Genomic DNA, 25141 nt, shown 5'->3' with positions numbered 1-25141 from the left:
TCAATCATAGTATATAATTTCACAAGTAAATTAAAACACATGATAATTATCATAATTACTTTATGTTTCTCCTCTACCACATGAACTAATTTTTTTTTTTTTTTTTTTTTATCTCATATCCTTTTATACATATAGCAAACACAATTATCATATTTATTAGTTTCTTTCTTTATTATTTATTCTTTTTTTTTCTTTTCTAAATTTGATATTTTGGAAATTTGTTTAAATGGTCTAATGGTAAACCTTTTAGCCATTGAGGTCAGATGATAAACCTGTGGGTACACCAATTCTACCCGCCAAAAAAAGGGGCCGAGTTGGGTGTAGGTTCAATTTTCAAGAGTCTGTAAGGTTGGATCCGTACCTTATATTTATTGGAGGGGTACAGGTTGACTTGCAAGTACATACATGTTTTGTCAGGTCTAAGGTTAGCTATACTTAGGGTTAAAAGAGGTACTTATCACATTTGTATAATTATCTTGGTCTATTGAACTTGTAAGGTATTCCGCGGCCTTAATGATTAAGTAAGCTCCAATGTGGGCCTAAATATATCAGATACCTGAAAAAAAAAAAAAAAAAAAATGTGTTATCATATAATAAAACTTAAATCAAGCAAAGTGTTTATGGTAGTGTTTTTTAATATGTATAAGAGCTAAGAAAAGATCCATACTTTGAAAATTTCACTATTGGAAGCATTTGCCATGGATCATGGGCAAAGCATCAATACTAAGTTTCCTCTCAAAGCATCAATATATACTAAGTAACCATTTTATATTATTTCTTCTCAACGTTTGATTGGTGACAATTGATTAAAGGCAAAGAGATACCAAAAATCCCCTTCCCATGACCATGATTGGTTTAAATTGAGTCTATTATGCCATCACCAAAAATAAAGCCCTAAACTTTCTTAATAATGTGAACTCGAATTTAAATGTTATGAATATCACAATTTTATATCCAAAGCTTCCTTACCTCTAAAGTAATCTCAAACCCCACTTGAAGATGTTTGTCTTTCCTTCACAGTTCACACATTCTTGTTCAACATTACTTGCATATCTTGCAATCCTCTATTTCGCCATTAACAAAACCCTCCAACTTCCACATTCTTCCCATCTTCACTTCAAATCCAACCCTTCAGCTGCCCCCATTGAATCAAAATCATCAACCGTCAACATAAAATTAAAAAAAAAAAAAAAAGTCAAGACTCTCTCCATTTCCTCCTACTTTCTCTCCACCAAATCCCAACCAACTTAATGACTAAGTTATAACAAATACACAATGTTGAAAAAGCTGAGAAGAAGAGTTAAAATTGTAGTCACCAAGCCCTTTAAAAAGCCCAAGAAACCCTTTAAACCCTCCACTTCAGTTTGTCCACCACCACCACCAGCCCCTGAATCTGAATCTGAACCTGAACCTGAACCAGAAGTAGAACCTGAACCTGAAACGCCGGCTATGGAGCATCATCATTACACAAGGCGCAACCTCACCCTTTCTGTCCTAAAACAGAGTCCACCGTACTCCCTGATCCTTCCTTTTCTTCCTCGGATTCTCCTGTCATCCCCTCCCCCACAAATTCTTTCTTTCAAAATTTCACGCTCAAAGCTGGCGATCAGCCCGAATACATCCACCCGTATCTTATTAAATCATCCCAGTCTTCACTTTCTGTCCCTACCCATCTCAGTTCCACAACTCTGCTTTCATATACCAAGTTTTCAATGCTGATTTGATCATCTCAGGGTCGAATAAAACCGGCCCGGATTCGCAGCAAGTCACGTAATTTCCTCTTACAGTGATCTCAGTGTCACTCTTGATATCCCCTCTTCACATCTTCGTTTCTTTCTTGTTAGAGGAAGCCCTTTTGTGACCTGCTCTGTCACAAGTAATATTCCCATTTTGATATCAACCATTCATGCTATTCTCTCCCTTGAAACCAATACATCACTCAACAAGTGCACCATTAAACTTAACAATAACCAAACTTGGGTTTTGTATTCGTCTTCACCATCAATTTGAGTCAAAGTGGTGTTTTCTTCAATCGTTGCTGGCGGGTTTAAAGGCATTATTCGGATTGCTGCGGTGCCAATTCTGATCCTCAATATCAGTCGATTCTTGATCGGTTCGTTCGTGCTATCCGCTTTCAGGTGATGCTGTTTTCACGAAGCCATTTTGTTTAGAATACAAATTTGAAAAAAGGTTGGGGTGATTTACTTATGTTAGCGCATCCTTTGCATCTTAAACTATTATCTAGGGAGATAGTGATGTAACTGTTTTAGAGGATTTTAAGTATAAAAGTTAGATGTGATCTTGTTGGTGTTGTTGGTGATTCTGGGTATTGAAACTGGATTCGGTTTCGGTAACTTGGCATTCAATTAATGAAATTGGAGAAGAATCTATATGAAATAGTTTCAGCTCTTCGTAAGGATGTTGTGCCTTGAATTCAAGTCCTATAACCACGGCATCGTCTTATTTTTATGGGAAATTGATTGCTAGAGCAGCAAGATTGGCTTTGATAGCTGAAGAGGTGTCTTTTCTTGATGTAATACCACTGATAAGGAAGTTCTTGAAGGATACAATTGAGCCCTGGTTAGATGGGACTTTTAGTGCAAATGGTTTTCTGTATGATGGAAAATGGGGTGGAATTGTGACAAACCAAGGCTCGTGTAGATACTGGAGCAGATTTTGGATTTGGAGTGTACAATGACCACCATTACCATTTGGGATACTGTTTATGCATTGCTGTACTTGCAAAGATTGATCCAGCTTGGGGGAGGAAGTATAGCCTCAAGCTTATTCACTTATGGCTGATTTTATGAACTTGGGGCGGAAAGCAAATTCAAATTATCCCGTTTGAGATGCTTTGACTTGTACAAGTTGCATTCTTGGGCTGGAGGGTTAACTGAATTTGGGGATGGGAGGAATCAAGAAAGCACAAGTGAGGCTGTGAACGCATACTATTCAGCGGCTTTGATGGGGCTAGCGTATGGAGACACCCACCTTGTGGCCACTGGATCAATGCTAGCCTCAATGGAGATTCAGGCAGCACAGACATGGTGGCATATAAGAGAGCAAGACACTCTGTATGACAAAGATTTCACTCGAGAGAATAGAGTGGTAGGTGTTTTGTGGGCTAACAAAAGAGATAGTGGACTCTGGTTTGCTCCTCCTGCTTGGAGAGAGTGTAGGCTTGGCATTCAACTGCTCCCCCTATTGCCAATCACTGAGGTTTTGTTTTCTGATGTTGGATTCACGAGAGAACTTGTGCAGTGGACATTACCGGCTTTAGGAAGAGAGGGAGTTGGAGAAGGATGGAAGGGTTTTGTTTATGCTTTGGAAGGGATTTATGACAAAGAAAATGCTTTGCAGAAGATCAGAAACTTGAACGGTTATGATGATGGGAACTCACTTACTAATCTCTTATGGTGGATTCACAGTAGGGGTGATGAAGAGGAAGAAGGATACGGTGGAGTGGGGAAATTGTGCTGGTTTCGTCACTACTGTCACTAATCTCTTATTTTTATATCAGCCTGTCCCTTTGTTCATGGGGATTTACTCTAGGCTTCATCTGGATTTGATTGCTAGTTTATACTTGATATATGTTGTCTTCGGTTTACATGCTTGTACATACATTTTAAAATAAGATTGATGTATCTCATCAAAGCTTTTCCTACAATCATTTGCCTCATTGCTATATTTCTGGTGTTGGATTTGAGGTTTCAGTTTGACAATATATGGCTGAGATTATCCAGAGCTTTTCCTGGACTTCAAACTTTTTCTTGATTAATTTAGATGTGATTCTGCCTAGCTTGGAATGCTGAAAGGTGAAAATTGGAAGAGCAAATTTCGCCTAGTGCCCGTGTTTTACGCGCATGCCAAGTTTGGCACTATTCTCAATTAACCCCCGAAACTATTTAACAATTGTTTGATAACATCCCTTTTCATCAACTCTGTCAAAGATGAAGTAACAGAATACGAGTGTTTTACGTTTTTGCCCCTATATCATGCATTGAATATTAACCGAACAAGACAAATTTAGGGGTGGGATAATCTTGTTAAGCCAACCGGTTATACGGTTTAAGCAAAAATATAAACCCAAATCAAACCGATTTATAGAATAAACCGAATTTAAACCAAACCAAATAGTCGCTTTAGTTATATGTTAACCGATTTTCAAACCGGTTTTCAAATTGAACAAAGTTGTTAGGAAAATGGTCATCATGGTCCTAATAAAGAAAGCTTAGCCAAACCGAAATGGCAAAAGCACCTCAAATTTAATAGAGATAATATAAAAAAAGGGTCCTATTAAATCAGAATTATCTTTTGCTCAACATAATATCGTGGTAAAGTATTAGATTTATCACAACCAAACTAAGTAAAGTGTTTGAATAATTCATAGTATTAAAGCCTCTAAAAATTAGAAGCATCCATCAAAATATTCATCAGATCTCTTGCTGAATTAGAAGATACAGTAGGTTGCTGAATCGGCGATAGACTATTGATCTTGGAGCTGTGTCGGCGAAATGGCGTTGGCGATATTGTAGATGCATGGGTTTGGAGTTTCAATTTGGTGGTGGGTGTGGGTGGCGCTGGTGAAGATGGAGTCTGGAGAGTGGAGTGGAGGCGGCGGAGAGAATGAAAAGTGAAGATGGGGTCTGGAGAGTGGAGTGGCGGCGGAGAAGAGAATAAGATATATAATATGTGATGAGGAAAGTAATGAGGAGGGGACAAGTCAATGAAGGAGGAGTGAGATTACCAAATTACTCCTGCAACGTTAATGCTTTTCAAACGGCATCAAGGAAAAAGGGTGGTTTGTGTGTAATTCTTGAATAATATAGGGGTGCCAGTGACCAATAGCGTCAAACTTGGCACTCGCTTGTTAGTTTCTAAAAACACAGGGGTACTGAGTGAAATTTGCTCCAAATTTGGAAGTTCTGCAACTGCAAGCAGCTATAGTTTAAGAGCCCTTTAAAATCAAGCAAGGAATTAAACAATAATTACAAAGCCCTTTAAAATTCCCAAGAAATCGTATAAACCCTTCAGTTCCATTTCTCCATCAACAGTGCCTGAACCTGAAGCTGAAACGCCAGCCATGGAGCCGCGACAGTTCAAAAAGCGACCAACTTTACCATTTCTGTTCACTAAAACTGAGTCAAACTTACAGTCACAAAGCCCTTTAAAATTCCCAAGAAACCCTATAAACCCTCCAGTTCCATTTTCTTCATCACCAGTGCCTGAACCTGAAGCTAAAACCGGCGATGGAGCCTCAACATTACGAAAAGCAACTAACTTCACCGTTTTTGTTCACTAAAGCAAACTCAACTGTGCGGTGTCTCCTCTCATCTCCTCTCCCCACAAACTCTTTCTTCCAAAACTTCACGCTCAAAGCTGGTGATCAGGCCGAATATATCCACCCATATCATATTAAATCATCTCTCTGTTTACTATCTGTCTCCTACTCATATCGGTTCCACAACTCTTCTTTAATATACCAATGTTTCAAAGCTGATTTGATCATCTCAGGGTGTAAAAAAGCCGACAATTATTCTCAAAAAAGTCACATAATTTCCTCTTACAGCGATCTCAGTGTCAATCTTGATATCCCCTCATCACATCTTCGTTTCTTTCTGGATAGAGGAAGCCCTTTTGTGACTTGTTCTGGGCCAAGTGACATCCTATTTTGATATCAACTGTTCATTTTATTCTATCACTTGATACCAATAATGCACTCAATAAGTACACCATTAAACTTAACAATAACCAAACTTGGTATTGTATTCGTCTTCGCCGATCAATTTTAGCCGAAATGGTGTTTCTTCAATCATTTCCCGTGGGTTTCAGGCACTATTAGAATTGCGGTGATGCCGGATTCTGTTTCTCAAAATCAGTCGATTCTTGATCGGTTCTGTTCTTGTTATCCTTTCAGGTGATGCTGTTTTCCTTAAGCCATTTTGTTAAGTATAAAAGTATAGATGTTGATCTTGTAGATGTTGGTGATTCTTGGGTGGGTAGTGTAACCAGATTCTCGGTTTCGGTAACTTGGCATTCAATTAATGGAATTAGAGAAGAATCATATGCTGAAATAGTTTCAGCTCTTTCTAAGGATGTTGATGCCGTGCATTCAAGTCCTATAACCACGACCTATTTTTATGGGAAATTGATTGCTAGAGCCGCAAGATTGGCTTTGATAGCTGAAGAGGTGTGTTTTCTTGATGTAATACCAGTGATAAGGAAGATCTTGAAGGATACAATTGAGCCCTGGTTAGACATATATACATATATGCCTGAAACTTTGTTCATGGGGATTAATCTAACATCCAGATTTCATTGCTGTTTTTGTTTGATATGTTATCTTTGGTTGGTTTGCATATTTTAAACAGTAATGCTACGGACACCAAATTTTTGTATCGAAGGACGCGGCATTTAGTCAAAAGCGATTGCGTTGAAGACAAAACATGTCTTTCGTGAATGAACAATCGTCCAACAATTATGAATGTCCATCCATATTTTCATCAAAAATAATATGAGTGGATGGACGAGTGTCCATTCCATAAAATTATAAAAACAAAACAATGGACGCCATTGTTTAGCTAACACTCCATTATTAAGTAAATCAATCTAAATTCTAACATGAACTCTTCTTCTCAGTTGGTGCAATAATTTGAGGACATAATGAGTATGGCAAATCTGTCATTTAGCTAACACCACAACCGAAAGAAGATATTCTCAAGCATATGTTGAAAAACATGTGGCAACGGTTTTTTACGTGAACTGGATGCTTTTTTCTTTCTTACACTTCAAAAACTACTCTTTTCTTCTTCCCTTCAATCTCTTCCATCTCTAAAATCTTGTATAAAAGTGACTGACATAACCCCGCTGAAGTAGTTCTCTTCAATGTTGAAACAACCCAAATCTTTTCTTTGGTTTTTGTTTACATTTATGGCTCAATGCACAACTCAAGGTCGTTTCAAGCTGCTTTTCAATGGTGATGGAGCGTCATTTGGTGTGGAAACAAGAGACCCTTTTCACTACAAGATTCGAACTTTAAGATCAATTCAAGCTCACAGGAGAAGGCTGAGGTTTCTTAAGTCTACCACAAGATTTTACTCTTCTTTCAGTTAGAAGAAATCGAGACTGTTCAATGTAGAGGCGAGTGTTAATATGAGTGATGCAGGGATTCATGATGAAAGCGAAGAGTATGACAGTGATTTTGAGACTGATGACTTGGCTTGTTTTAGAGGACTGGTTTTGGATATCTCTTATAGGCAAGTTGTTTCTAGAGCTTACTTCATGCCTTAACATTTTTTTTCTGTTTTGATTCTTTTAATGTTAGTTCGAACTTGTTTATTGAGAAGATGGTTTATTTACTGCATTGGTTTTTGTTAGATTTTGATTTGGGTTGTGAAATTTTTCTAGCTGTTTGTGTTTTGTAAAGAGTTAATTTGAGTTGGAATTTAAGTAATTCAGCGGTTTGTATGCAGTTGATGATGCTGGAGTATGCTTTAATAGCTATTATTCGAACCAAGTATTAATTTTATGGAAGGCGTCCATTATTTTGTTTTTAGAATTTTATTTACGAGCATCCATTAAAAATGGACACCTGGCCATATAATATGAACGGGAGTTCACTGATATTTTTGTGGACGTTCGTCCATTCTTAATGAATGATCGTCTATAAAATATGGACAGATATCCATAATTATTGGACGGTCGTTCATTCACAAAAGACGTGTTTTATCTTCAATGTGACCGCATTTGAATAGATGCTACATCCTTCGGTACAAAAATTTGGTGCAAAGATTCAGTTTTCCGTAGCATTTTTGTATTTTAAAATAAGATTGATCAATCTCATCAAAGTTTGTCCTACACTTATTTGCCTCATTGGTATATTTCTGGTGTTGGTTTTGAGCTTTCCATTTACAACATATACCTGAGATTATTCAGAGCTTCCCTTTCAAATTTTTCTTGATTAGTTTAGATGCGAAAGACTTTTGTTATTGTTTGAAGAGTAAGTGACTTTTCCCGCCCAAGTAATACTTTAATAACATTTTCTCACCCACTAACATTTAAAATATCACTTCAGTATCCAAATTTATATTCCGTTTCCGATTCTGATATCGTTGCGACCCCCACCACCACCATTCTCTTCCCCTATCATCACTCATCGAAACCCTTCAAACCTTACTCTCATCACTTTGTCAATCACCAACAATCAAGCGATTAGGTTTAAAGAGTCACCCCTCCCGAGTCAAATGTCCCTATGCTAAATCCAATGCCAATATTCTAAGCAGCTTTCTAATAACTGAACTTTCTACTGCTTTCTGATTCACTCGCTACATATAAGTTGGATGAGAAGATTTTTTTTTTCAAAAGAAAAAAACAAAAAAGAAAAGTTGAATGGTTAAACCCTTCGGCTTCCAGTAGAGATCAGGGTTCAAAAACGCTTTGGTTTGTGAAACCCTTTAAACCGTCCACTTCAATTTCTCCATCACCACCAGCTCCTGAATCTGAACCTGAACCAGAACCAGAAGTAGAACCTGAACCTGAAACGCCGGCTATGGAGCATCATCATTACAAAAGGCGACAAGCCTCACCCTTTCTGTTCCCTAAAACAGAGTCCACCGTACTCCCTGATCCTTCCCTTTTCTTCTCTCGGACTCTCCTGTCATCCCCTCTCCCCACAAATTCTTTCTTTCAAAATTTCACGCTCAAAGCTGGCGATCAGCCCGAATACATCCACCCGTATCTTATTAAATCATCCCAGTCTTCACTTTCTGTCTCCTACCCATCTCAGTTCCACAACTCTGCTTTCATATACCAAGTTTTCAATGCTGATTTGATCATCTCAGGGTCGAATAAAACCGGCCCGGATTCGCAGCAAAGTCACGTAATTTCCTCTTACAGTGATCTCAGTGTCACTCTTGATATCCCCTCTTCACATCTTCGTTTCTTTCTTGTTAGAGGAAGCCCTTTTGTTACCTGCTCTGTCACAAGTAATATTCCCATTTTGATATCAACCATTCATGCTATTCTCTCCCTTGAAACCAATACATCACTTAACAAGTGCACCATTAAACTTAACAATAACCAAACTTGGGTTTTGTATTCGTCTTCACCCATCAATTTGAGTCAAAGTGGTGTTTCTTCAATCGTTGCTGGCGGGTTTAAAGGCATTATTCGGATTGCTGCGGTGCCAGATTCTGATCCTCAATATCAGTCGATTCTTGATCGGTTCAGTTCGTGCTATCCGCTTTCAGGTGATGCTGTTTTCACGAAGCCATTTTGTTTAGAATACAAATTTGAAAAGAAAGGTTGGGGTGATTTACTTATGTTAGCGCATCCTTTGCATCTTAAACTATTATCTAGGGATGATAGTGATGTAACTGTTTTAGAGGATTTTAAGTATAAAGGTATAGATGGTGATCTTGTTGGTGTTGTAGGCGATTCTTGGGTATTGAAACTGGATTCGGCTTCGGTAACTTGGCATTCAATTAATGGAATTGGAGAAGAATCATATGATGAAATAGTTTCAGCTCTTCGTAAGGATGTTGATGCCGTGCATTCAAGTCCTATAACCACGACCTATTTTTATGGGAAATTGATTGCTAGAGCAGCAAGATTGGCTTTGATAGCTGAAGAGGTGTCTTTTCTTGATGTAATACCACTGATAAGGAAGTTCTTGAAGGATACAATTGAGCCCTGGTTAGATGGGACTTTTAGTGCAAATGGTTTTCTGTATGATGGAAAATGGGGTGGAATTGTGACAAAACAAGGCTCAGTAGATACTGGAGCAGATTTTGGATTTGGAGTGTACAATAACCACCATTACCATTTGGGATACTTTGTTTATGCAATTGCTGTACTTGCAAAGATTGATCCAGCTTGGGGGAGGAAGTATAGGCCTCAAGCTTATTCACTTATGGCTGATTTTATGAACTTGGGGCGGAAAGCAAATTCAAATTATCCACGTTTGAGATGCTTTGACTTGTACAAGTTGCATTCTTGGGCTGGAGGGTTAACTGAATTTTGGGATGGGAGGAATCAAGAGAGCACAAGTGAGGCTGTGAACGCATACTATTCAGCGGCTTTGATGGGGCTAGCGTATGGAGACACCCACCTTGTGGCCACTGGATCAATGCTAGCCTCAATGGAGATTCAGGCAGCACAGACATGGTGGCATATAAGAGAGCAAGACACTCTGTATGACAAAGATTTCACTCGAGAGAATAGAGTGGTAGGTGTTTTGTGGGCTAACAAAAGAGATAGTGGACTCTGGTTTGCTCCTCCTGATTGGAGAGAGTGTAGGCTTGGCATTCAACTGCTCCCCCTATTGCCAATCACTTAGGTTTTGTTTTCTGATGTTGGATTCACGAGAGAACTTGTGCAGTGGACATTACCGGCTTTAGGAAGAGAGGGAGTTGGAGAAGGATGGAAGGGTTTTGTTTATGCTTTGGAAGGGATTTATGACAAAGAAAATGCTTTGCAGAAGATCAGAAACTTGAACGGTTATGATGATGGGAACTCACTTACTAATCTCTTATGGTGGATTCACAGTAGGGGTGATGAAGAGGAAGAAGGATGCGGTGGACTGGGGAAATTGTGCTGGTTTCATCACTACTGTCACTAATCTCTTATTTTTATATCAGCCTGTCCCTTCGTTCATGGGGATTTAGTCTAGGCTTCATCCGGATTTGATTGCTAGTTTATACTTGATGTATGTTGTCTTCGGTTTACATGCTTCTACATACATTTTAAAATAAGATTGATGTATCTCATCAAAGCTTTTCCTACAATCATTTGCCTCATTGCTATATTTCTGGTGTTGGTTTTGTGGTTTCAGTTTGACAATATATGGCTGAGATTATCCAGAGCTTTTCCTGGACTTCAAACTTTTTCTTGATTAGTTTAGATGTGATTCTGCCTTTGTTTGGAATGCTGAAAGGTGACAAATGGAAGAGCAAATTTCGCTTAGTACCCGTGTTTTACGCGAATGCCAAGTTTGGCACTATTCTCAATTAACCCCCGAAACTATTTAACAATTATTTGATAACATCCCTTTTCATCAACTCTGTCAAAGATGAAGTAACAGAATACTATTGTTTTACGTTTTTGCCACTATCACGCATTGAATATTAACCGAGCAAGACAAATAGACAATTACTGTGTTAGCATGTTATTTCAAAAAGACAATAAAACCAACCAATTAAAATAAGAATTTATGTTATCAAATTTATTTATTTTTGTAGTTGATATTGTCCAATGGTTATATAACATGTGATGAGGAAAGTAATGAGGAGGGGACAAGTCAATGAAGGACGAGTGAGATTACCAAATTACTCCTGCAACGTTAATGCTTTTCAAACGGCATCAAGGAAAAAAGGTGGTTTGTGTGTAATTCTTGAAAAAAATAGGGGTGCATGGAAATAGCGTCAAAACACAGGGGTACTAAGGAAAGTTGCTCCAAAAATGGAATTTCTGCAAGCAGGTATAGTTTAAACTTTAAAGCCCTTTAAAATCAAACAACGAATTAAATTGTAGTTACAAAGCCCTTTAAAATCCCAAGAAATCCTATAAACCCTTCAGTTCCATTTCTCCATCAACAGTGCCTGAACCTGAAGCTGAAACGCCAGCCATGGAGCCGCGACAGTTCAAAAAGCGACCAACTTTACCATTTCTGTTCACTAAAACTGAGTCAAACTTACAGTCACAAAGCCCTTTAAAATTCCCAAGAAACCCTATAAACCCTCCAGTTCCATTTTCTTCATCACCAGTGCCTGAACCTGAAGCTAAAACCGGCGATGGAGCCTCAACATTACGAAAAGCAACTAACTTCACCGTTTTTGTTCACTAAAGCAAACTCAACTGTGCGGTGTCTCCTCTCATCTCCTCTCCCCACAAACTCTTTCTTCCAAAACTTCACGCTCAAAGCTGGTGATCAGGCCGAATATATCCACCCATATCATATTAAATCATCTCTCTGTTTACTATCTGTCTCCTACTCATATCGGTTCCACAACTCTTCTTTAATATACCAATGTTTCAAAGCTGATTTGATCATCTCAGGGTGTAAAAAAGCCGACAATTATTCTCAAAAAAGTCACATAATTTCCTCTTACAGCGATCTCAGTGTCAATCTTGATATCCCCTCATCACATCTTCGTTTCTTTCTGGATAGAGGAAGCCCTTTTGTGACTTGTTCTGGGCCAAGTGACATCCTATTTTGATATCAACTGTTCATTTTATTCTATCACTTGATACCAATAATGCACTCAATAAGTACACCATTAAACTTAACAATAACCAAACTTGGTATTGTATTCGTCTTCGCCGATCAATTTTAGCCGAAATGGTGTTTCTTCAATCATTTCCCGTGGGTTTCAGGCATTATTAGAATTGCGGTGATGCCGGATTCTGTTTCTCAAAATCAGTCGATTCTTGATCGGTTCTGTTCTTGTTATCCTTTCAGGCGATGCTGTTTTCCTTAAGCCATTTTGTTAAGTACAAAAGTATAGATGTTGATCTTGTAGATGTTGGTGATTCTTGGGTGGGTAGTGTAACCAGATTCGGTTTCGGCAACTTGGCATTCAATTAATGGAATTAGAGAAGAATCATATGCTGAAATAGTTTCAGCTCTTTCTAAGGATGTTGATGCCGTGCATTCAAGTCCTATAACCACGACCTATTTTTATGTAAATCAATCTAAATTCTAACATGAACTCTTCCTCTCAGTTGGTGCAATAATTTGAGGACATAATGAGTATGGCAAATCTGTCATTTAGCTGACACTCCAACTGAAAGAAGATATTCTCAAGCATATGTTGAAAAACATGTGGCAACGGTTTTTTACGTGAACTGGATGTTTTTTTCTTTCTTGCACTTCAAAAACTACTCTTGTCTTCTTCCCTTTAATCTCTTCCATCTCCAAAATCTGGTATAAAAGTGACTGACATAACCCCGCTGAAGTAGTTCTCTTCAAAGTTGAAACAACCCAACTCTTTTCTTTGGTTTTTGTTTACATTTATGGCTCAAATCACAACGCAAGGTCGTTTAAAGCTGCTTTTCAATGGTGATGGAGCGTCATTTGGTGTGGAAACAAGAGACCCTTTTCACTACAAGTTTCGAACTTTAAGATCAATTCAAGCTCCCAGGAGAAGGCTCGGGTTTCTTAAGTCTACCACAAGATTTTACTCTTCTTTCAGTGAGAAGAAATCGAGACCGTTCTATGTAGAGGCGAGTATTAATGTGAGTGATGCAGGGATTCAGGATAAAAGCGAAGAGTATGACAGTGATTTTGAAACTGATGAATTGGCTTGTTTTAGAGGACTGCTTTTGGATATCTCTTATAGGCAAGTTGTTTCTGGAGCTTACTTTATGCCTTAACATTTTTGTTCTTTTTGATTCTTTTAATGTTAGTTCGTACTTGTTTATTGAGAAGATGGTTTATTTACTACATTCGTTTTTGTTAGATTTTGACTTGGGTTGTGGGTTTAGAATTTTTTTCTAGCTGTTTGTGTTTTGTAAAGAGTTAATTTGACTTGGAATTTAAGTAATTCAGCGGTTTGTATGCAGTTGATGATGCAGGAGTACGCTTTTCTTAGCTATTATTCGAACCGAGTATTAATTTTATGATGGACGGCGTCCATTATTTTGTTTTTATGATTTTATGGGCGAACGTCCAAATATGGTGAACGTTCGTCGATAGTAAATAGACACCCGTCCATATAACATGGATGCGAGTCTACTAATATTTTTGTGGACGCTCGTCCATTCTTGATTAACGACCGTCCATAAAATATGGACAGGTGTCCATAATTGTTGGACGGTCGTTCATTCACAGAAGACGTGTTTTGTCTTCAATGTGATTGCATTTGACTAGATGTCACATCCTTCGGTACAAAAATTCGGTGCAAAAATTCGGTTTTCGTAGCATTATTGTATTTTAAAATGAGATTGATCAATCTCATCAAAGTTTTTCCTACACTTATTTGCCTCATTGGTATATTTCTGGTGTTGGTTTTGAGCTTTCCATTTACCAACGTATACCTGAGATTATCGAGAGCCTCCCTTTCAAATTTTTCTTGATTAGTTTAGATGTGAAACACACCGGAAAAATCAAACAAGTAATAGCCCTGCCATAACTAGCCCCATAACTTTTGTTATTGTTTGAAGAGTAAGTGACTTTTCCCACCCAAATAATGGCTTAATAACATTTTCTCACCCACAGACTTTTAAAATACCACTTTAGTACCCAAATTTATATTCTGTTTCTGATTCTGACATCGTTGCAACCCCCACCACCACCATTTTTTTCCCCTATCATCACTCACCAAAACCCTTCAAACCTTACTCCCGCCAATCCCGCCAATCACCAACAATCAAGCGATTAGGGTTTAAACAGCCACCCCTCCCAAGTCAAATTCCAATAAATCTCAACCGCCAAAACTAAACTTTCCACCACCAAAAGACTCATCGGCCTCCTCTCTTCAAAAACTTCAACAATCTAGACCGAGTTTGCTCTCTGTTCACTGCCAGAATATAAATTTGGACAGTAAAGTAACATTTTAAAAGTTTGTGAGTGGATAAGTGGCATTAAGCCATTATTTGGGTGGGAAAAATCGTGAACTCTTGTTTGAAAAAACAAAGATGCACATGTGGGGCTTCATTTTCCCTTTTTCTTTTCAATCAAGCATGGGAACTTCACCTATCTTTATAGGGAATAGATTATTAGCATTGGCAAGTTTCTGCTATGGAATGAGATGCCACTGGAGGCAGGAAACCATAATAAGATACACAATTTCAAAAATAGTCCACTCAATGTAAGTAAACTTGTCCAGCACACATCATAAAATTTCTTTCTACTCACACTTCAGCACTTCTTCACGTTAAACGTAAAAAGAGAATATTTCTGCCCCTCTAAAATACATAAGACAAACAAGAATGCACATAAGAAACAGTTTTCCTTTTTAAACGTTTATTAATTTCCTTAATGCTATCTTTCATTTCTCTCATCTCATTCATGCACTTCTCCAGCTGGTGAAGAAAATCGGTAGCCTCATTTCTATGTTCTTCAAGGTTTTGTTCGTAGATTTCACTTCTGGGTATGTCGTCTTCCCAAACCTGATACCGGCACATATTGGTTGATTGTGATGTCTTCATGACAAACACCTGAGAGAGGGACAGGTAAAGAACTTTATCAAACGCACGACTAACTTAAAAATAGTGTGTCAAACGCACTATTTTTCTATGTAAAAATAGTGTGTCAAACGCACGACTAACTTAAAAAAAAAAAAACTTAAATCTAATCTTTTATATTATGCCTAATTTTTCTATGTTCCTTGATTAAAAGAATGGTTTTTTTTCTTTTAGACTTTGATAATTAATCTAAAAATATAAAATTAAATATGTGATTTATTTAAGCTTACTCCTATATTGTGAAATATATACAAAATCATACATATAAACGACATCACAATATATAGTACTTTATTTAATATATCTCCATAAGTATAAATAAAACAAGAATAAATCATAAAATATCATCATCACATTATTCTTACTAGATCTCAAGTTGTATTATTGCAAATTCACCGTTGGGTAGGGAATGCAACAAGCAACTAAATCTAATAATAAACCAATCAATAATAATGCACAACTTTCCGATAATTAATCTCCTTTGTGATGAAAAATTACCTAGTCGTTATGTTACTATCAATTAAGTCATGGTTTCGCAATAAGATACATAAGAACCCCCTTTGGGTAGGTTACTATATGTAAAATATAAAGAAATAAATTTCACAAATAAATGACAGAGAAATTTATGAGTATTATCTCACCCATAAATCCTCCGAACATGAAATTTATGTATTTAACAACATGCCCATTGTTGATGCGTGATTTTTATACCAACGAAATACACGTATGAAATGTTGAGCTGACCTAAAAAGACACACGTGAATGTAAAGGAAAATGACAATAAATGCAATGGGGACAATTTTTAAAGTGGTTCGGATGTTAAGGTAGCAAGTCCTACGTCCACTGATGCTTATATTGATGATAAGGGTCAGGTCGCTTTAACTGACTGACTTTACAATGGTAATACAAGGTATCAAATGCTGAAAAATTCGAGAGAGAGAGAGAGAGAGAGAGAGAGTAGCTAATCAGATGTAAAATATGCGAATCCCCTTCAATGAGAGAGGGGCTCTCAATTTATAGAGGAATGGATCGAGGCAATCATCATTGAATCTGCGGGTTGGTGAGATTATCCGTGTAAAATCCTTCTTTATGTCACATTGCCCACTTTTTTTAGTGATTTGTGTGATTTGGAGTAAGGATTGGACACATGGGATCATTACAGCTCTTGGCTGGCCTGACGCGCACCCACTATTCTGACACAAACAGGCTACGGGCGTTCCTATGATCTGACTTTTGGATGCTGACTGAACCTTACGTCAGCCCTTATATTTTTTAGACATAACACCCATAAATTTACTTTAATCATATTCCCACACATATATACAACTATTTGTGTATATATAAAATAATAATAATAAAAAAATTATAAATCATGAGAATTATTGAAACATGAAATTTTCTTATCAATAATATAATTTGTTGTACATTCTCACAAACACAGGCTCCGTTTGGTTGCTAATTGGGGATACTACTTTTAGTATTCCCAAAAAAGTTAAACAGTAAAATACCCAAAAACTTTGATTTTTGGGAATACTACTCCCAATATTATTCAACTTTTTTTAAACCCCTTAAATTTGATAATTTAATTAAATACCCCTAAATATTTTTTTAAAAATTACAAAAACACCCCAGTAATTCATATTTACCAGATTCCGGCCACCACCGTCGGAAAATGGCCGGAATCTGTTAGGATGGCGCACTACCATGGATCTGGCCGGAAAAGGCCAGATCTAAAGCCAAAAATCTGGCGGTCTTTGACCGTAACGGTTTATAACGTTGACGAGATAATACGGTCGGATCTGGCCGGCAAAGGCCATATCGGCGCACGACCGGCAAGATCCAGCCGGTCATGCGCCAATACGGTGAACCCGGCCATCCTCCGGCGGTGGTGGCCGGCTGTCCGTATTTGACATTGGGTTGGGGGTATTTTTGTTAACTTTTAAGATTTTATTATAGGGGGTGTTTTGTAAATAAACAAATATAGGGGGTATTTTATTAATTTATAAATCCTATATCGTAATACCCGCCCAATTCAACTTTTTTTTAACTTTTTTCAAAAAACTTTTCCCAAAAACACTCAATTGTGAACCAAACGAAGCCACAATATCTTATTTCCATCTCCTGAAATTGTTATCAATCAGAACCTCAATTCGTGGCATTATTATTGTTAACGGCAAAATAGACTATCATAAATAATGCAACAAATCAGTATTACAAGTAATAGTCAAAATAGCTTTAAAACCTTATAGGCTACTTCTTACAGGGATTCTCGATGCATCGTCATTAGCTCCCCTTTGAGCGGAGAAAATGACATGCTGTTAGGGCCCAAACATAAAGTTAAGGAAATAAACAACACAACATATGACTTCAAAAACTAAACTATCCCCTTTTCGGTAGATAGAATTTTTAGGTCATTGTCCACCCACCACTTAATAGGAGTTTTTTCAGGACCAATATATTTCCAACATTTACCTTATCCAACCATCAATTTCAACACAAGTAATATCCACCTTCGGGCAGAAAATTATATGCATCAAAACTAAAGAATGTATCATTTACTGAACAAATAACTTGCAAATTTCAATGAATGCACCGCTTTGGCGATTAAGCATTCTAGCAGCTCACAAAATTATTTTAATAATACTAAACAATATGATCATAATCATTGTTTAAAAAGCCGGACCGTTCATTGACTTGATCAAGGGACTGGTTTGCGGGTTGACCGATCAAACTGATTGGACCGATCGGTCTGACTGGTGTATATAACAGTCACATCTTTAAACAATTTTATTAATTTTTATAAGTTTGAAAACTAGCAAATATATCCTTAAAAATTACCTATAAACCCCTATAAGTTTAAAATAAATCAAATGCACCCTAAGATTTTATTATTAATTTCTTTTTCTCTCTCCTCCCCCCCCCCCCCCCCCCCCCCCCCCCCCCCCCAACTTCCATCTTTTACCTTTTTTTCTCTCTCCCCCTCACTTTCATCTTCCTCTTTCTTCTCTCTCTCACTTTCATCTTCCTCTTTCTTCTTCGCCTCTTTCTTCTTCCTCAACCGTAATTTTTCTCTCCTCTTCTCTTCCTTCTTCCTTCTCTTTCTCTTCATCTCCTCTTTTCTTTCTTCTAATCTTCTTCCTTACTATTTCTCGTATCTCCTCTTCTATTTCTTCTTCCTTCCCCTTCCCTTACTTCTTCTTCTTTTTTAACCAGTATATTTTAGAGTAAGTGAAGAAGAAGATACAATTTGGTTTTTTTATTCAAATGAAATGGAGCATGAAACAGTGTTGCAACTTGGCTTCAGAAAGTGTTCAATTTTTTTGGATTAGATACCCAAAAATAGAGAATCGTTTTAAGCCCCCAGTCGGTCAGACCAAGGGTTTTGTATTGTTCTGTCGGTCCATTACCGGTCCAAAACGGGTTTAATAACATTTCTGGTTTTATGTTAACCCGGACCGAAGTAAAAGCCGGCTCCCGATCGAACCGGTCGATCCGGTCCGGGTTTTAAAACAGAGATCATAATTAAGATTTCATGAGATATAATATTTAATTATCTCGGACAATTTTAATTTAATACTGTTGCATAATTAACCACGTATGCAATGATGAGAGTACAAAATATAAAACATAGTATAGGTTGGAGAGTACAACATGCCACAATATTCAACCAACAATAAAATAATTTTCACATATTTTCTAGATTTTATATATATATAAGCAATAGTCATAAAGATAATATTAAATAAACCAACCAATGCATATATATAGTTTATTTAATATTATTCACCAATAAAAAAACTCATGAAATTGCTCCAATGATTCTAAAATAAAAATGGAAAATTTATGAAATTTTTAGGGCTCCAAAAGCAGCCCTACAGGTGCTGCACGCGCCAAACTATTCTGATTAATTAAATCCTATTTAATTTGATCATTAAAGGTTTAATCAGACCCTAGAATTCGGGATTGTGAAACTATGTTGCAATCTCAATATTCAGATTTCCATAAAAGAAAATTTCAGGTTATGTATTCTAATTCGCTCGGCTCTGATACCACATGTTAGATAAACACGTAAATTTAACATTTAAACAATTACAGGAATAGAACACTGAATCAATAGATTTAGGCTTATAGGAATACTTATCTGAGTCATAATGTGTGCGAGATTTGCTGAATCCTTGATTGGTCTTCCTCTTTAGAAACTGCTTTCAATGATGACTTTCAAATGGGTAAAACGTTTGGTAAGTCTTTTCGGATAGAGGATCTAACCAATATATAGCGTTTTACTGGTCTGGTCCCTCTCATTACAAGCCCTGTAAACCCAAAAACCCACACTTTTACCGTCAACCTAAATTATTTAATAACGAAGTGTATTGAGTTATAATTTATGATCACATTAAGCCTAGTAAAAGTATCTTATAGGACTATGCGTTTACCCGATTTTATTAAACCGAAATGCAATTAAAGTTGGCCTATAAATATAAAATTTTCTAACATATACAACATTAACTAGTGTTGTTAAATAATTTCTAATCGTTTTGTGACGCACCAATTCTAATGATGCCTGAAATCCAATTTTTTTTTTAATGATTTATTTTGTATATAATAATTTGGAAATTTTGTTAAATTATGCATGTCTAAGCCTAAGGGTATTGTTTAATTATTTTTTTTTCATTGTTTTGGAATTCATAATCAAAATCAGATAGGAGTCCAGATTTTGTCTTCTGGAAGACTAAAGCAATTCCACTATTTAAAAAAAAAAAAAAAATTAATTTAATTGGTCTTATATATTTAAGGCTTTGCGAGGAGTCATTGTCAAAAGTTAAATTATTAACAATTAAGGCTAATGATAATGTATTCGCTTTTTAATCTTTTCATGCTTTTTTTTTTTTTTTTTAATATTGTATAATATAAAAGATAATACCAATTGAATTAGTAAATACTCTGTTAATTAACGAATTCATTTTCCAATCATTATATACTAATGGTCATAAACATAAAAAATATAATCAAATAATAATTAATTAATTAATGTATAATGCAACAGTGTGTTTGGTTTGGGGTAATGTGAGATTACTCTAGTAATGTCATCTTATATTTATTACATTCTCATGTTTGGTTGATAAGTAATATAAGATTATGGTAATCTTTCAAAACCAATAGTAACCAATGTTGGTTATATAGGTAGTAATCTGAATACTACAATTTTCTTAAATATTTTAAGATTACTTAGTAATCTTATTTTTTGTTACAATTTTACCCCTAATTATTAAAACTTTTGGACACGAATGCCCTTGTTTTGAAAACAAGTTATAAGAATGAACTATTTTATCCTTATACACAAACCTTTTAGACAAGAATGATCTTGTATTAAAAACAATTTACAAGAATGTTAGCTGCCAGCCAATACCACCAACAGCCGACAAACGTCGTTGGAGCGATGCACAACTGACCGATATGGTCGATCATGTGCCGATTTGGCAGTCGTTGACGACTAGATTTTGACCGTTAATGATGACTAGAGATTTGGTCATCAACGACAAGAATGCCATAGATCTGGTCGTTTTTAGCCAGATTCATCCATAGATTTGGCCGGAAGTGGCCAAATTGGCGCACAACCAGTCGGCTGTCCTCTTGAGTGGCTAGGTTGTATTTGTTAATTTTCAAACTTTTATTGTATGGGTGTCTTAGTTAAATTCTCAAATGTATGGGGTTTAAAAAAATAATTCAATAATAATAATATAATTAATATTAAAAAACAAGGGCAATTCAGTAATCTATTTAATATACCTACCAATTTATTACAATCTAAGCAAACACATTTTATATAACATTCCTAGTATTCTTCAAAGTAATCTATCTTCTCATTAATATAATATTCTCAAGCCGTTTGGTTAGGGGTAATAGAAGATGACCCCGGTTATCTATCTTAAAAACGGGATATTACTGTGTTTGGTTTTTAGATAATCAATAATTCCGGTAATCTTTCAATGTAAATAGTGTTTACTGTAGGCAAAATAGCGGGTAATCCGATTACCGAGTGGAAGGCTGTTATTTTAAAATTATCGGGGTAATCCATTTTTTATTCCCATTTTACCCTTAGTTAATTAACATTTGAAACTTTGCTAAAACATCTTAACCACAATAAAAGTTTAAAATTTAACAAAATACCTCTAACCACCCAAAACAACTGCCGGCCATCGGCCACCACTACCAGCAGTTGTCGAAATGGCTCACATCCAGCTAGATCTGGCAGGAAACGACCATATGTCAAATCTTTTATGGCATTTTTGGCTAGATCAGCGCACGGTCAGTCAGATCCGATCGATCGTGCACTGTCCAGGTCACTTTTGACGGTGGCCGACGATGGTAATCGACAGTCGCTTGGGTGATCGGGGGTATTCTATTAAATTTTAAACTTCTGTTGTGGTTGAGGTGTTTCAGCCAAATTCTCAAATGTTAAGGGTTAAAAAATAATCTAAATAATATTTTTTTTAAAGGGCAATTTAATAAAAGGTCTCACAAAATTCTTCTTTCCATTCCAACCAAATATACCAATTATTTATATCCACCAATCTAATCAAACATATATTATAAAACATTCTCCTTAATCTTCAAGTTAATCTATCTCACTAATAATCCAATCTTTTCAATAATACAATATTCTTTGAACCAAACGATCCGTCGACCTCTCCTAATAATACAACATCCTCTTAACTAAACGCACCTAAATCTAATAAATCTAAAATAGTCTTAGGAGATATTTGTCTAAGCTTATAAGCTGGTCAAACTAGCTTATAAGCTGGTCAAACTATCTTATAAGCTCTAAAATTAAGCTGACCTGTTTGTTTATAACTTTTTTGAACTTATAAGTTGAGCTTATAAGAAAAAAAAAGTTGGAGGAAGGTATTTTTTTTTTCTTATAAGCACTCTACTTATAAGTTAGTTTGATCAAATATATTATTACATTATCCTTGTTTAATTTTAAAATTTTATAGTATACCCTTATTTAATGTAATACATTTTTTAGTCATTTTATAATAAAATATACTTATAAACCATATTTTACTAAATACGTCAACTACTTATCAGTCACCTATAAATATTTTAACCATATCCATAATTGTTTAAACAAACATCCTTGATTAGCCTTTCGCTGAAGACTGACACGTTACTTTCCAGTTTCAAAGCACTTTCTTTTCATTAGTGCTAATTAAATGTAAGCAACGACAATAAAGTTTAAATTGCCTATCTATGGACCATCATCATTTTATTCAATCAAATCATAGGCTATGCTACTACTACTACTACATAAAGTAATAAATCTCATTGGGTAGGGTGGTCATAATCACCGACTTGTCCAATTAACCTGTTGTATTTCAATTAGATTTACAAAAGATTCTCTCTTCAAGACAATCATTCCATTCCTCTTTCATGAATAGAATTTGAAGTCTTTCCTTAAACTAATCACATCATTAAGGAGCCCATACATAGAATTACCGTTTTTTATTAGTAATATCGACTGTAGCTTGAGTGATTAGGGGTATTCTGTTAAATTTTAAACTTTTATTATGATTGAGGTCTTTTAACTAAATTTTTAAATGTTAGAGATTAAAAAATAATTTAAATAATATTTTTAAAAAAGACCAATTTAGTAAAATGATCTCACATAATTCTTTTATTCCGTCCAACCAAATATATCAATTATTTATACCTACCAATCTAACCAAACATATATTATAAAACATTTATTTTAATCTTCAAGTTAATCTATCTCACTCAGTAATACAACATTCTTTAAACCAAATGATCTACCGACATCTCATAATAATAAAATATTTCCTTAACTAAATGCACCTAAATGTAATAGTCTAAAATAGTCTTAATTAGCCTTTGGTTAAAGACTGACACTTTACTTTCAAGTTTCCAATCACTTTCATTTCATTAGTGCTAATTAAATGTAAGCAACTACCCTTGAACCATAAAGTTTAAATTCCCTATCTAGGACCACCATCATTTTATTCAATCAAATCATAGGCTATGCTACTACTACATAAAGTCATAAATCTCTTTGGGTAGGATGGTCATAATCCCCGACTTGTCCAATTACATTTACGAGTAATGTTATGTTTACTCACGATCTTACTAATCATCTTATTCGTCTTTGTAAATATAACACATAGTAGGGTACCATACGCATAGTACGGATACCATATATAATTTTAACAAAAGTAGTAAGACGGTTAGTAAAACTCGTGAGTAAGTATAACATTATTGTTACATCTACTCGCACCATAAAATGTTCATCATTAACCTGTTGTATTTCAATTAGATTTACAAAATATTCTCTCTTTAAGACAATCATTCCATTCCTCTTTCGTGAATAGAATTTGAAGTCTTTCCTTAAACTGCCCATACATAGAATTACCATGTTTTATTAGTAATATCAACATTCAAATCAATCACATGAATAGAATTACCCTTCGTTAGATTCTATTATGTTTTCTGTTATTACTTCGTAGAAAAGATAAAAATACCCTTAAATATTTGACTTTATAAGTTTTTTATTATTTTTTAATTAGCCAAAAATTCAAAAAAGAAAAAATAGTTAACCGAACCTAAAAAGTTAGAAGTAATTATATAGAATTGTTTAAAGTTAAATGACCTTAATATTTATTTATTTATAATATCATCAATATCTCATCACTATTATTCAATAATCTATTAAATTTATAATATTTTCATAATATATTGTTTTTTATTTTACTAATTAACATAAAATATCAATATTCCTAATTAATTAAATAAAGAAAGGTAAAGAAATTTTTTTACACTTGAACTAATAAATAATCAAGTAAAGACTTTAAGTTAACTAAATTTTAATATCTAATAAATTAATTAAAAAATAAACTATTTAAAGGTATTTTCATGTTTTCGTTAATATTAACAGAAAATACTAATAGAACATGATAAAAACCGGAAAATATCATTTTAGAAATTTTAAAACTTGACGGATGAGATAATGTCATCTTACCAAACCCGGAAAAATGTTGTTCAAACATCTCATAATGCCATAACTTACAAAACAAGTTTTGTCTAATTATTCTTAACATGACATGACATGACTCATAAACTAAAACTTTAATATATATATATATATATATATATATATATATAACTACGAGCAAATTAAAACCATATTCAAATCATTAGCTCAACAAACTACAAAAAGTTTTCCCATGAAAGTTGAAAACAACATTTACCAAATTCGTCATCCTAATCATATAATATAATCAGAAATCACACTAATTATTCCAAGAAAAATTTAATTGGTTTCCCATTGTTATTCAAAGAAGATGGCTGTTAGGATTTTAATTAATGGAACCCAGATCCACATTTTTATTTGTTATATTATATAGTATTTGTATTTGTATTACAATATATGGTAGTATAATTAAAGATCAAACATTGTTGTTGTTATTCAGCGCTGACAATCATTGGAATATGAACCCCAAACGCGGTCTTGATATTGTAAAACAAAAAACAATTATAAATTTATAATTGACTTATTATTATATGATTTGATTTTGGGCATTGCCAACTATCATGAGTACTTGTTATTATTACAAATTTAGGCACGCGTAGGAGACTCAATTATTGCCTCACTAAACTCCCATGTTTTTGCATTTTACTTTTATTTTTTATTATTATTTTGGTTTTCAATTAACCAATCCTTGTATTATTAATGTTGCGCTTATAATTTAATCTCACAATATTCTCTTGTAACTCTAATATGATAGTTGAATTGATAATTGTCATGTCATCTCTTATCACACCCAAAACATTAAATGACTTTGATTAAACACGAACAATCGTTTTTTAGGGATAAACAATTGTTCTTTTATAAGGTTATTTATGAAAGAACAACCGTCCATTCATATTGAATGATTATCTCTTATTA

At 35.1% G+C, this 25141-nt stretch overlaps 2 protein-coding genes and 1 pseudogene across 2 annotated transcripts; all 3 read left to right on the top strand.

The window, feature by feature from the left end:
* The first annotated feature begins 977 nt into the window (after nucleotides 1–977).
* On the top strand, nucleotides 978–10709 carry LOC116137724 (probable endo-1,3(4)-beta-glucanase ARB_01444). Its single transcript, XM_031423419.1, is given in 2 exon segments — nucleotides 978–1422; nucleotides 8522–10709. Coding segments are annotated over 2 exon segments (2244 nt in total). The 5' UTR covers nucleotides 978–1275; the 3' UTR covers nucleotides 10619–10709.
* On the top strand, nucleotides 1500–3667 carry LOC116137725 (annotated as a pseudogene).
* A 2302-nt stretch (nucleotides 10710–13011) lies between the features above and the next one.
* Nucleotides 13012–13371, top strand: LOC116137744. The gene has a single exon (XM_031423441.1). It carries the CDS (start codon nucleotides 13012–13014, stop codon nucleotides 13369–13371), a length of 360 nt encoding a protein of 119 aa, XP_031279301.1.
* Nucleotides 13372–25141: the final 11770 nt, after the last annotated feature.

This window comes from Pistacia vera, unplaced genomic scaffold (assembly GCF_008641045.1).
Source record: "Pistacia vera cultivar Batoury unplaced genomic scaffold, PisVer_v2 Contig333, whole genome shotgun sequence".
NCBI classification, from domain to species: domain Eukaryota; kingdom Viridiplantae; phylum Streptophyta; class Magnoliopsida; order Sapindales; family Anacardiaceae; genus Pistacia; species Pistacia vera.
Note: the sequence above shows the minus strand (reverse complement) of the source record. Positions and strands in the feature narration are given on the sequence as shown.

Bases quoted from the DNA above. Each gene is read 5' to 3' on its own strand.
- LOC116137744 (XM_031423441.1), top strand. From the start codon at position 13,012: ATGGCTCAAATCACAACGCAAGGTCGTTTAAAGCTGCTTTTCAATGGT.